Here is a 15,035-nt window from a genome sequence, read left to right on the forward strand (position 1 = left end):
ATGAAAGTGAAGCAGAAGGGCACAAAATGCACATTATTGACATTCATGCCAAATGATCAGTTTGCTAAAAGGTTGTTTTATTATAATTGGCCAATAAAGGTGATTTTGAATGGGAATAAATTAACCCAAAAAATTAAGCATAATCAAATTTAGCTTTTCTTTAATTTATCCCAAAAGGTAAATTTTTGGATTATGACCAAATCACTATTGAACTAGATTCATTCAGCCATCTTTTGTCCACAGAGTAAGTCTACTCTCAGGCCTTTGCCCCCTGATCTCTCTACTTTCTCTTTTTTAGACCTCTCTCTTTCATGTGGTTTCAGGGAGAGCAGGTGATGGGCCATTAATGCTATTTATTAATGGTCACTTCCTCTTTGACACAGGGGTGCTTTGAGTGATGTCTTGTGAGTGCTCTGGGCGCCTTCGAAGAACACGCCGGGGCTTCCACTCGACAAATGACTTCATATCTATTAACCCGAGATGGAGAAAGTGCAGAACTGGTACTGAGGCCGCGAGGGCTAAATCAAGCCCCGTGAGGTCAAGGTGAGCAATTTTATACGCCTTAAAAGTAGAAGTGGGTATTATTTGGCTACAAGTGGCCCTCTGGCGCCACACAACAGCTCCCAGAGATTTAGCCAGGGATCACATCACTGCATCATTAGGAGGTAGCTAGTCATAAAAACACAGCGGAGCCTTCAGCGGGAAATGTCCAAAAAATAGTAAATTTCAAAGTTCAAACAAATTTTTCCAGAAAAACATGCCACAAAGGTCAAACAAATCATCAGACCATGTGAGACTTTAGTACTTGAGCATCTAAATATTTTTTATTTTCTTGTGATTTTTTTTCTTAATACCAGCTGAGATGCTGCCATTTAGGGGTCATAACTTCAATTGTTGTTTGCAAGTCAAGACAAAATAAATAAGATAAGCGATGGTTCGTATCTCGAAAAACAAGTCGGGTCACTCATAAACAGGGTTATAAAAGTTTTAAATGCTAAATTATAGTGAGTTTTTATTTTGATTAATGTGTTAAAATTCAGTTAGTTACATTTGTTGTTTTTTTTAATATATATTTTTTGCTTTTTTTAAATGTATTAATTTGTATTTTTGCATGCTTTGTTTTAGTTTATTTTTTTAAATTAGTTTTAGTATTAATTTTAGTTTTGCCATATACCTGTACTGCATTTGGAGTGGTTGTCTAGTGCAAGATAAATAAAAATAAAGAAAGCTGTAATTTCCAAACAACTGTTCAACCTTCTTTGTTCTTGCCGGCTGTACAGTAATACCAAAATAAAATAAATTTAAAATAAACCCCAAAAGCTCACGTAATAAATTCACTGACAATGATGAAAGTTAAAGAAATTTTCACAAAAATGATAATTAGTTTTAGTTCATTTTATGAGTGTAAAATATAGTTTCAGTTAGTTATAGTTTTGGAGTTTTATTAATGTAAAACGGACTTAGTTAGTTTTCGTAAAAAAAATAATTAAAGAATTCTCGTTTTCATTCAATCTCGTTAACGGAAAAGTTAAACATTGCCTATACGTCTAATAAGGATTACTCATGGCAACAGTTTGAACTTGGTATTACTGTATTCAATTTCCCTATGGGAACAATTGTTTTGGAATTGGAACAACTCGGAAGTCAACCGCAGCGCCGACGCAGATCCATTCAGCCAGCACAACTTCCAGCGGTCACATTTGATGTGAAGAGCATCATTTGTTGCATCATCCTTCATTGTCATAACTTCTCCGACAATATTTTGTGTGGGATTCCTCTTCCCCGAACTTCCAACCCAACATGGTTGAACATCTGCAATTTAAAAGCAGCGGTCTGTCTGTGTAGTTTTGCCAAGCGCTAAGAGGATGTAAATCCACTCACTACCCGCTACGTGCCTGCCTGCAGAACCCACTCTCTGTCCCCTTCAACTCCACACCCCCCATTAGTTCACTTTTATTAGATTTCCCTGTCGCCCAGAGAGGCACTAACCCTCCAACCCCCCCTCTCTCATTCACCCCCCCCCTTTTTTTTTCTCCCCGTGCTTGCCAAGAGCTGGGGACTGTTAAACTGATTTCCTCAGGGAACAGCGAGGCAGACAGTCTGATGGGAGAGCTCGCCCCCTCTCTCGGGTCCCGGGCCAAGTGCATAAGAGCCGGGTCGGACTGAACCCACCTCTGGCGGCGGCATGGACACAAACAAGGCCAGACGCCCGGACGAACGGGGACGGGGGACGGCGAGACGCACACCCAGCCGAGGAGTGTGATCCAAAGCATGCGCTCATACTCTTAGCTGCTTCTCCGCCCTGTCAACTTAATGGATGACATTCTGACTACAGTCTGTTCCCGCTCATGTAAAGCAGAGCTCTCAACAAGCATTTTCGGCTCACCGCTACAACCGCTAAACTCAACAGAAGGCCCAAAAATAAATGTGGCTGACAAAGTTGAACACTTTGTTTAAAATAATAATAATAATAATACACACTAACATATAGAATGTCTTAATGGATCATAAGATTGCTTTCATAGCCAGTTAAAGACCAAGGCAAGCCATTGTCCTTTGAAAGAAAAGGAACACAAAAGGGAGGCTTTTATTAAATTTCATCTCTGTTCTGTGGAGAGAAATTGGAGGAAAGGAAAATAAAGTGGGACCAAATGAGATCTCCTGGTGTCCAAGGAGATCAGATATTGACCAAAGTCGTCAATATTGACTTGAATGTAATCTGAGTGAAATCTCTGACCCAACAGTCTTAATCCAATCACCTCTCTAGTGTGTGAGGTCTTATTGTGCAGTCCAGGGAATAACTCGTTCAACGGTTGGTATCTGGGGTCTTTTGGGTGGGGCTGTGTGTTGGCTTCATTGACAGTGGAGCCGTCCATGGGGCGATGGCAGCTGGTTTACCCAGGCGAGCCCGTCCCATTCACAGGCCCTGGACCGTGACCAAATGGCCTTCGCGTCAGCACGGCAAAAACAACATGGAGTCATCCGAAGATGAGCAGATGCAACACAGTCGCTCCCATCTACACATCAACCACCACACAAACTGTACAGCTATCAAATCGCATTCCAAGTGCAACATATTTGCTTTTTCCAATCATGCTGAATTATGTTGAGTCAGAAATGGCCAAAATATTCTGTAAAAATGTGCATACAAATAAACATTCTAAAATAAATCTGTTTGATTAAAGTAAACAGACCAAAACTTTGATATAAAATGAAACATTGAGTGTAAGAGTGTTATCAGTATCCAAGGAATGAAGCCACAGAGAAAAGTTCTGGGTCACCTGGAGGACAGATTTAAAAAAAAAACTGTGATTAAAGGCAATTTTTAATGCATACTGTTATCAGTCCTTCTCAAACAGAGGAGCATGGTGCAAGGCCTTGGGGCGGGGGCACATGTAACCCCAGGGAACTCTTTTTTTCCCCCTTCTCTCGACTAGAAAAAAAGTGTAATTGCACATCCATTACAGTAGATGGCAGTGATGCTCTCATTGTCAGAGACTGTGCAAGGAGTATTAGCTCCTCTGCAGCGGTTTCTGCAACAATTTTATAGATAAATAATATATGATTGTATTTTGTAGTTACGGTGGAGAGTTGGAGAGGCGCAAAATATTTTTTTCTTCCTGGGGGGGCCCAACAAAAAAATAATTGAGAAGCACTGCGTTGATTGATGGCTATAAACGTCACAAATTCATTTGAACTATTTATATTAGTTTAACATTCCCCCCCCCCACTTTTGTTAACAAGAGTATGAAAACCTAGAATTGTTTTATTGTACATTTAGAACAGATGTAAAATTTGTGATTAATTGTGAGTTAACTAGTGAAGTCATGCGATTAATTACAATTAAAAAATGTAATCGCCTCTTGCCCTTAATTTTTAATAATCTTTTTTTTTTTAATGAATTTATGGCAGTGAATGGATTAGTAAAAAACACCAAAATGTTTGCTAAAAAGTGTGTTTTATTCTTTATTCCACTGTAAACTCTGGGCTATATTTTTGTGGATTTTTAATATTATATATTTATTAAATGTTTTTATTTTATAATTTTTATATTTTTAATATTATATATTTTTAATAATATATTAATATTTTAATGCACCTGTGCGCTTGGTGTAAAAACGAGCGCATTGTCTTTTTCGTGCCGGGGCAAGTTTACTTTGCCGTGTTTGGGACCATGTTGTGCCTCGCTGAGCATTCCGGCAGAGAGAGGTGCCCCCCCACACCCCCAGTGCATCTGGCAATTTGATGACAAAATATAGACTAGATTTGAGACTCGCAAAAAGCAGGTCCAACTTGTGGCGCGGGTGGTGTAACGCAATTTTGTTGGATTTGAACAAGGGGCAAGAAGACAGATTTGGCAGGATGGATATCATCGTATTTCATTCAGAAATATAACAACATCGTAGGAATCAATTAATTTAACTAATATTTATTAAAAATCCTTTAATAGTACTCCCCATTATCAAGCACTGTGTGCGCTTTCACAAGTCAGGTTCCCATCCAATTGTTTAGAATTGTTTTTAAAAAATTTGCGACTTATTCCCATTTCCATCTGTTCTTCTTTTGCAAATATTGAGAGGGGGCTCCGCCGCTGTAGGTGGCGGTATACACCATAGAGACGTGATCCACCATTAATTTCAAAGAAGAAGAAAAACAGGAAGTGGCAGCGCCGTGCAATGACATCATATGAGTTTGCGTTTGTAATACTTGACAAACTGTTGGGTTTCTTTGCTGTTTTCCATCTAAAATCGCATTAATATTCGCTTCTTTAATTAATTCCAAAAAGATTTCTGTTTTGTCGTCCCCCCAGACATACCTTACTTTATTGTCTGCCATTGCTTTGTGAGTACAAACGTACGTGTGACGTAATATCGACGTGTATCCGGTCTTGCCAGCGGTTATTTGCAAAACCTGTTTTCATAGCCAAAATTCGCATTTTGCTTTTTTCGATACGCTTCAAAATCCACACCCTCCATGCGTAAAAACTTTTTGGGGCCCTTTTTTGAATTGTTAGCGTTTCCATTCACTTTTATTTGTGCATTTCTTGACAATTCGAATAAAAATGGGTGGATGGAAACCCCACTAAAGCCCTAATTTTAATGGGAATGAGGGGAGCCACTTCGATTGGCCAGGAGTTGGCTATGTTCCATCCCAGAGCGGTGCACTATGGAAAATACAAAAAAAAAAAAAGACAGAAAGAAAACTCCACCCATGTGCAGTTAGACTTACACTAGACGTGAAAATAGGGCCCTCTGAGTCATCCACATCATTAATTTACAAAGGTTGAATCGAGGCAACTGGATTCTCGTTGAATTTGTCTTTTTTCTTTTCTTCTTGGCTAACAATTTTTTCTGTAATTACCTAATCAAAATGTACTTAGTGAAGTTATGACCCCAATTAAAATGTTAAACTTTTGCCAGTACAGTTTTATGTTATGATGCAAATCTTGGAAAAGATTATTTCCAATCTCTTTTTTTTCCCAAAGATTCTTTCCATTCTTTTCTACGGAGAAAATTAATTGTCAATGACTTCAGCGGTTCCCCGATGGTGATTGTGCACATTGCCACCAAGATCTACTCAACGAGTGTCACGCCATCATAAAGACAACAGTCCAAGAGACAGTATGTCTCTGGGTCAGAAAAAAACAACAACAACACAGTGTGATCAGTGTGAGAAGGGGCCCCCCTACTTGGTCTGCGTCCAACACTGATAAACTCACAGCTCCTCACTCTGACTCCACTCACCTCACTTGTGAAAGAAACAATTGTATATTCATCATCTGTAACATGTTTCATCCACAAATGTGTTTTGACTCCCAAGGACTGCCAGGGCCGGTGGAATGAGTGTGAGTCATTTTTGCGCACGTGGTACACACACACTGACACAAATATATACAATACACGTTCACTGTAGCTCTGCCTGCAATTTCAGCTGCGCTCTTAGTTCACCGTCCCTCTCCGATGACATCACGCCCTGACAATGTTGCCGTTCATACAGATGTTGCTTACAAAACCTGGAGTTCCACTTGTATGGTGTGCGCGCGCGCTGTGCCTTGCAACAAGAAGCTTAGCCCGAAGTGCTCCACAACGGTGCTAACAAAAGCAAGCATGCGCTATAATTGTTGAAATGAAAGCAAATGATTTCGTCCTAAAACAATTATAAGTGTGTAAAATGTATTAAGGGTGACGCATAAACACATGCTGTATTTTGCCACAGAACATTTATGAAATGTCCTCATACTTCATTAGTGTAAAACTCACCTTGATGCCAACACTGCTGTGTAAATGAAATGTAAAAAGCTACTTTAGTCTGGTAGAAACCTTTTTATTATAGGTCCTCCTGTGTACTATGAAATATCTCTTTAAAAGTCCCCCCCCCCCCCACCCCCTCCGTGGAGTAAAAAGGAGCACATTTAGAACATGCCAGCGATTATGTCATCTACCCGTCGTGTGCCAGCTCCACAGTCGAGAGCGCTGCAGTGAAGCAACGTATAGTATTGTTTACTTCGTTAAAAGCTCAGCGCCTAGCTTGATGCTTAGTCACACATCTATTGTCCTTAGCAGCAAAATAAACAATATTTAATTGGAAGCTAATAAATAACACATTTTTCAAACATAAAAAAAAATAACTTGGCTGCCTGAAATTGGCAGGAAAGTTGGATGGAGAAATCATTTGAAAGGAACACAAAAAAAAATAAAAAATTTGGAAATGGATGTGCTGACATGAGCTGAGTCATGTCGCATTCACGTGGCACTCGCTCATGTTGTTCGGAACTAGTGTTCATTTTGTTAAAGAAAACTAAACACAAATATTTTTTTCAACACACATTTTTCACTGGACGAAAACGAGACTAGACTAGACTAAAACCTTCATTGATAAACAATAAGTGGGACTAAATCAGTATGCATTTTCATCAACTAATGAACACGAGACGAAAATGTACTTCACTTAACAAAAACTAGACTAAAATCTATGGATATTTTAGTTCAGTAACAAAGACAAGGCGAAAATTATATAATTTTGTAAATTCCTGCCTGCTAATCTGTCACATGACACTGTCATGTGACACACCCACTGATCTAAATATGTGACTGGATAGCCCATACACGCCCGTGCAAGCCGTTGAAGTCACAGGGCGGCCATCTTGCTCCTCCTATCTTGCGAGCAGACCTCTGTATAAACTATACAGTATACATACAGATTAGACATATACAGCTTCTAGAAAGTTAGTATTGGGCCGGGGGGCGGGGAGGTCACTATTTTTTAACAAGTAAAAAATAAAAAATAAAAATAACAAGTGGACGGTATGTGCTGCTTTGAAGACCCCCTTTTTCTTTTATCGCTCAGTTCCTTAGACCCCAACAGTAGATTTGGCATCGTTTGTTGAATTACAGTTATAATTCTTCAATAAAAATATACAGGTTTCCTCCTGTAAACATCATTAAGCATATCATTTAAACATGTATTTAAGACAAGTTGCAAAATGTCTGAAATCGTCTTGTTTATCTAACAAATTTAAAACATCATAAATCATGCTGTTTCTACTAAGTACTGTTTCAAATGTTCTCCATTTCCGATTTTTTTTTTTTTGGGAGGAGCAATATGGTAGCCTCACGACTTATCAGCTATCCAGTCATATATTCGGATCAGTGGACACACCCCCTTTCAAATCTGCAGCTAGCGAGTGCAACATGCACAAACACATGGGACAGACAAAAGGTGGATTTAGGGTGAAAGGTTAAAACAAAAAAGAGTGAATTATAGCTTTAACATTAATCCAATGGCTATAACGTTCCAACAATAATGTTAATCCGATCGCTAACTAATGCTGGCTAATTTATTAGCTCGTAGCATGGAGCCATAGTAGCCACTTGTTGATATACTGTAATTGTGTGTGAAGTTGTTTTTCATCAAAAAGATTGAGAGAAAACCTTATGTGAAATAGTTTTGGATCAGAAATATTCAACATAATCTGCTGACAAAAAAAATATTCAGGGTTGACTGTCCTGACTAAAACTAAACTAAAACCTTGGCTAAAGGCTAAAATGCTAGATTTATAGTCGACTAAATAAAAACGCAATGAGATCGACTAACCATGATAGAAACTAACTAGCGTGATTGAAACTGGCTACATTTAGAAATGTCTGAAAACATTTACACCATTTGGAACAAACACGATAAAGGAATCGGAGCAGAAAAAAATAGCTCACGAGTGTGTATACAAGCTCAGCGCACATTTACCTGCCTGCCTGTGTGTGCGTGTGTTTGTTATTGTGCGGAGATGATGAAACCGATCTGGACCAGACTGCGTGTGCATGTGTGAGTGAGTGCTCACGAGGCCCTGTGGAGAGCCGGCTCTGAACGCTGATGTAATGCATTGGCCGGCACGCTGTGGAACTTGGCCTCGGCCCGATTTCCTTCACACTATGAAGGTCAGCTATCCCACAACCTCTAGCCCACAACACGCACCGTTCTGTTCCCTAGACCACGACAGAACAGAACACAACCACACCCGGCACCGCCAGCACCCGGCGCTCCACACAAAAATCACTTGTAGCAAAACTAATAAAAACACTCCAATCTCAGCGAGCACTCCCAGACAACGGAAAGCAAAGACAGAAAACATACAAGTCGGTTATGACATCGTCGGGTTTGGCAGTACCACTTCAAACAGAGGTGTCCAAACTACGCCTCGGGGGCCATCTGTGGCCCGCCTTGCATTGTTCATCGGTCCGTGGCCTATACTAAAAATGGCTAATATGGGTGTCAACAAAAATAGGTGCCACTACTACGAATAAATTAGTTGATATACTACAGAGCTTTTCTACATATGCAAAGACACAAATAAAGTATTTGCGAATAAAATAATAAAACAATTTCTCTTCAAACTGTGATGAAAAAAAGATTCAATTTTAAAAGCAAAAACTGTTTCTTTCACTTTCATTTATTTATTTATTTTTATTTAGTTTTATCAGGTACAGTAAATATGCCAGAATTAGCCTGAAGCCTATTTTTCATCTACAGCCCCGAGTCAGATCATAAGTCATATCTTAATAAATAAATAAATAAATAAACCGATACGGCTCTTTGCAGACTGATACTAGTACGATTACTCAACGCTTGAGTAGTCAATGGCACCGATACCAAGTACCGATGCCACTAATACTTTTGATACATACCATTTCATACATACACAGTTTCCACCCCAAAAAATAATGACAGATAATTTTTAAAGAGAGACTTATGTTTCCCAATATAGCATTTTTTTTTTAAAGAGACAGTGTGTAGAATTTAATGCAATGCATTTGGAAGCACCTAGCTCTGTGTCAAAGTCCGAACGTTAATGATGCTAAGCAATCTTAGTAAAGTTTACTTTTGTTTTGGTTCTGATAATGGAGGTGAAATTTGCTCGCTGTTCAGTGCAGTGGTTGATCTAGTCTGGAGGCATACAGGGCCGAGGTCACCCGAAAATGGTGAAAATCTGATACAATTTTCCTCATCACTTTAAACCGAAAGCTGTTCTGTAGCAGTTTTTCAAAAACGACTAGAAAATCTAAACGGCATATAATTGCTTGATTGATTGATTTCAGTGTGCTTCATAGATGAAATTCAAATTTCTCTTGCATCCTTCCATTTTTCTGTACAAAAAGTTGGACACTCCTGACTAAACGTTGGTGACTTAATGGGGGGAAAAAGGCAGATAGAAGAGAACAAATATGGACACTGATGCAGTGATATCGTCTCTGGCCCGCAGAGCACAAACAGAGAGCTTCGGGCGCGATACGAGTCCCCAAGGGGCCACAGCAGTCCTTTGGCTCATTAACTATTTACACCAGAGACAGGCCTCCCTGCTGCTCTGGCCCACCGCAAAATCAATTAGCCTTCATTAGCCCCCCAAGCTCAGTGTGCTTTCTCTGACAGGGGAGGGTTAAATTTGAAACAGGGGCCTCCAGTTACCGCAAAATATCAAACAAGCACATAAAACGAGTCCTTTCAAGTGGAGAATTATAGCAATTTCCCTGTGTTTGGTCCCTCGGAATATCAATGTCTCTCACTTTTCAACTCCCTGTCTATATATTTCCCTCATGTCTATCAAAGTCCCACTCAATCCCCTTCCCTGCTCTAATAATGTAAACTTTGGTGGGAGAGAGTGCACCCGGGTCCATGCCTCGTGGGTGTGGGATTACAGTGTGGAGATTTCCCATTGGCGGAACGTCAACATGGTCGGGGTAATGCGATTAGAGCCGGATCGAGAACGTCGCAGGGGACACATGGGCCTGATCACGGACCAGTTATCCGATAGCGAAGCCGTATTTATCGACCGGGCCCGGGTGCGGATATTATGGAATTTTAACTCCTTCTTTTCCTTATGAAAAGCATACTAAAGATTGCGTCCTCGATAACATAATTGGCACCCAATTCTTCCGTCCTGTAATCACGAAAATCCATCAGTTGTGTTCCGACATCAGGGAAGAGAATCTGGAGTGATCCGCTTTTTTTTTTTTTTGGGTGCCTTGCGTCTGGATGGCAGACTAAAGCGGTGGCCTGTAGCCACTTAGTGACTGCATATGTTTATGGAAGGCCCAATGGAGCATTTACAATTCAATTACAAAGATAGGAGGAGTACAAAAACGAGTAAGATGTGTCTGGATGACAGCCAGAGGAGAGATAAGCCTAATACACCAATATTGTGTTACCCCGCTATGTTACCATAGGAACCGTTGAGGAGATTCAAAAGACCACAAAGACGATCAATCTTGAAAGAGCAGGAGGAAGAGGGAGAATTAAATGCCCTGGGAATGCTCCTGCGCTCCTCTATCAGAGCAATAACTCTTCTAATGACCTCTACTACTCCTCTCTCTCGCCCATTCGCTCTCTCCTCGCTCCGTCCACTCCATCTCTTCCAGCAAAGTCAGGCGTCAGCGGCCATTTCCAAGCACGCTTTCCATTACTCATATTTCCAAGTTGGGACATTTGCCGTTTTTGTGGAGAAGTTCCCATTTTCATTGTCACTTCAGAACAAAATGTTGGCTGACCATCATGGTAGAGCAAAATTAGCACAGTCATTACATAGTGGCGAGTCCGGGGGAGATTATTTACTAAACTAGAGATTTGGGAGGCACCAATGGAGAATAATAATAATCAACTGGGGCTAAATTCCAGAACCACATGCAATTTGTGAAAAGCTGCAATATAGAAAGGCCATAAACAAACTCCTCCCATATTTAAAATGCTATAATATATAGTGATAATGCTAATGCTATCATGCATATAGATAGAAAGTACTCTATTTATTAGAATGCATGTGTGTAAACATGTGGTTTTAAGAGGCGGGGCCTGGTGGGGTTGTAATTATCAGTAATAAACAATTGCAACATAAACACGGGCGCACACATACTAATCACCGGAAAAGATGCACTTCGCCATAATATAAGATCATCTTTAATACTACACAGAGTTGGTGCTGCTGTTTTGGCCTCGGCAATAAATCATTTTATTACCTTGCTAAAATAATGGCTTATGTCTTCTTAATAATAATAATAATAATAATAATAATAATAATAATAATAATAATAATAATAATAATAATAATTATTATTATTATTATTATTATTATTATTATTATTATTATTATTATTATTATTATTATTATTATTATTATTTACTCATGAATAATGTATAGTCAGAATTTCATTTTCTGGAGAGAGAGAAAATGACAAACTAACTCAAGCCATTATTTCACAAATGTGATGATTTAACGTCTGTTCATGAACAATAGCGTCTATAAACTACACTTAGAACACATTTTTTTCCTGACACCAAATTTCAGATGTCCATTGGCGGGATGGTGTTGTGACTAATGCTATATTTAAACTGTATGCAAATGAATTACAGTATTTATAATTTTGTGTCTCTCTCTAACTGCTCCCTTTGCGAAACATGACATCATGTGAATTTGTGAAACTAGTGCTAACAAGTTGCAGGAGCTCCACAACATGTTCTGTACATCAAGATATACATCAATGGGCAGCTGTGCCACAACTGCATAAAGAGCCCTTTATTCCACTCCCGAGCGCTTTGCTGGCAGGTTGAGACGCAGCTTTGATTACACACCAAATGATGACATCCACACAGGCCTAAGCGAACGAACGGGGCCGTGCTTGGCAGAGCCCAGTGGAAAAGAAAGCTGCCACGCTTTTAAGCGTATGCGCTCATAAATGTGTACGTACGCATATACAGTACTCACCAGTTTGGCCTCTGAGTGCATGGAGGGAATGTGCGCGGAGGAACAGGGGCTGCTGTGGGCGGGACCTTGCATAGCCATCATGTTGGTGCCCATCGACATTTGTCTCTCCATCTGACAACACAAACGGCAACAGTGAGTCAATAGATCCCAAATATTTCGCCAAAACGTGTGAGGCAAGAAGGCTGAGATGAGAGACAACGAGAGGGTGATTTCACATGACAGGCTGCCCTCCGCTTTGTGTGATGATAACAGGAGCTTGACCCAAAACAGGAAGCCGGTATGGAGAGACTTAACACAGGAAGCTGGTAAAACAGGGGTGTGTGTGTGTGCGTGCTGATACACAGTCAATTCTGTAGAGTAAATTTGACTCTATTTAGAGTGGGACCAAATAGACTCAGTTTTAGAGTCATATTTACTTGGAAGAGAGAAAATAATTGAAAAAGAATAAAAGTCAACAATGTTTTCACTCTCCTTTTGGATATAAGCAAACAGTAGAAGGGGCACAGCTCAGGTGATAAAGTGGCAGCCTCCCAAGCTGACGGTCGTGAGTTCGTTCCTCAACCCTTGAGTGCCTTTTCTTCTTTAATTCTTTATTTTACTCGCTTCTAAGCGTAAATATTGCTCTAAAACTCAGTATATTTGGTCCCACACTAAATACACTGTAAACAAATGGGGAGTTGCTTGGAAGAAACCTTGTAAAGTTTTTTCATTCTGAAATTCTAAGTTTTACACGGAGAGCATTGAGTACATTTTACCAGTTTATTAAAAAAAAAAAGTTACTCTTATTGAAGAACAAACATGACCTTCAGCTTGGGAGAAAGCCACGCTACCACCTGTGCTATGCCACTCTTGTTTGCCATTATACGCTCTAAAAACAGTTGGGTCAAAAATAACCCATCCAACTATGGGTCAAAAATGAATCGATCCTCTACTTGGGTCAATTTCACCCAACTTTGAGTCAAGAAATTGGTCTTTTATTGTAAAACAACTCCGAACAAATCCTTTACTTGGGTCAAAAATTTGGGTCATTTTGTATAAAACAACCCAAAAAGTTGGGTCAAATTGACCCACAAAGTGGATCGGTCCATTTTTGATGCATAATTGGGTTACTTTTGACCCAACAATTTTTAGAGTGTACTGCATTGCTGTTGTGTCCAAAATGAGATCAAAATGCTCTCAGAGGTACGAGGATTCTACACGCAGAAGGAGCGACATGGCTCAGGTGGTAGAGTGGCTGTGCCCTAACATGAAGGTTGTGGGTATGTTCCTCAACCCTTGAGTAGCCTTGTCTTTTTAAATAAACTGGTAAAATGCACTCAAAACTCTCCTTGTAAAATGCACGCAGAATTTCTGAGTGAAAAAACTTTACTAGGTTTTTTCAAGTCTTTTTTTTTTTTTATAGTGTAGAGTTAAATTTACTGTGTAGTTGTGTGGAGAGAATTAACTTTGGGCCCCTCTAGTTGAGAAATTGTATTGATGTGAGTTTGCTGTAATTATAATGCCAATGCCGGTCTGCCTGGTCGTGTGTGGAAATCAGCTGAGCGAGTAACGAGCGTACAGGAAAGAAGGCGCCTTTGTGTGAGTGCGTGCATGCATAAACGCGCATCAGCGAGCTGCTGCAACTTCACAGCTGCTAACTCTGGGTGGTGGTGTTAGTGGTGGGGTGGCCTCCGAGGGGAAAAGCCCCCCTCATACACTTCAGCCACAGAGAATGGCGGACTAGAACCTGACACACAGCCTTAATTGCACTAAGTGTGTTTTGTGTAAAAATATCACCCGAACCTGCACCCCTTTCCTGAACCGTCAATCTTCCCCAAAATGGCTTAACTCTTAATTTAATAAACATGGGAGCTTTTTTTTTCTTCTCGTACCATAAACATGGGCTGTCTTGTGTTACAATGTGAACATGAAATAAATGGACAAAAGTATTGAGACACCTGGTCATGCGGGAAGTGACAACGAAAGAAAATATGGAGTCGGTCTACCTTTTACAGCTACAACAACTTCCACTCTTTTGACAAGATGTTGGAGTTTGAGGGGAAGGGGGGGGGGTGGAGATTTTTGGCTTGCTCGGAACTCAAACTCAGTTCTTATCTATCCCAATGTGTTATAAGATATTCTTCCACATCAAATTCATGTACTGTAACTGACTAAGAAAGGAGCAATTTATAGGCATTGGCGAAGCTAGATAACTTGTTGGCTAAGTAGTCATTGTTGATTTTCCTGCTCACTGTTATTGGCAACCATTCATTTTTTTTTGCATGATCTCTACAATATATTCGGAAATGAATGGGAATGTACCAAATTTATATCATCAGGACCTTTTAATTGGATGTCCAATCCACGTGTAGCAATAATGGCACCCCTCTTTGATATTTGGGTGCACACCTTTTAGCAGTGACGACAGCTTCCAAACGTTTCTTCTTATAGCCAGACCATTAAGAACAGGGAATTCTCATTTGTGATTTACCAAAGGTGAGTGTTTCCATACTGATTTACAAGAAAGGGTACCAATACTTGTGACAGAGGACGTTTTAAGTTTTCTATTTTTTACACCCTTTGTTTATCGTTTAATTTTTTTTTTTTAATCATTTGGTCTTTTAGATAAAACACAAGTTCTCCATAAAAAAATTAATGTACTTTTTTTCAGAAGATATTCCACATTATTTACTTTACCTTCACGGGTGCCAATAATGGTGAGCAGGACTGTATGCAACATTTAGCTGATTTTAATTTACAAGATAATGGCTTTTCTTGACTATTTATTGGCATTTGTCACATTCATCGC

General features: G+C 39.7%; 1 protein-coding gene across 4 annotated transcripts in view; it reads right to left on the reverse strand.

Moving 5' to 3' along the window:
- The window catches only part of creb5b (cAMP responsive element binding protein 5b), a 72,554-nt gene that overhangs the window by 16,011 nt on the left and 41,508 nt on the right, over positions 1 to 15,035 (reverse strand). For all 4 annotated transcript variants that reach the window (XM_077574901.1, XM_077574900.1, XM_077574902.1 and 1 more), the window contains exon 7: positions 12,248 to 12,358. In XM_077574901.1, coding sequence (XP_077431027.1) covers positions 12,248 to 12,358 — 111 coding nt within the window. The remainder of the gene's footprint in view (positions 1 to 12,247; positions 12,359 to 15,035) is intronic.

Source organism: Vanacampus margaritifer, chromosome 9 (genome assembly GCF_051991255.1).
Source record: "Vanacampus margaritifer isolate UIUO_Vmar chromosome 9, RoL_Vmar_1.0, whole genome shotgun sequence".
NCBI classification, from domain to species: domain Eukaryota; kingdom Metazoa; phylum Chordata; class Actinopteri; order Syngnathiformes; family Syngnathidae; genus Vanacampus; species Vanacampus margaritifer.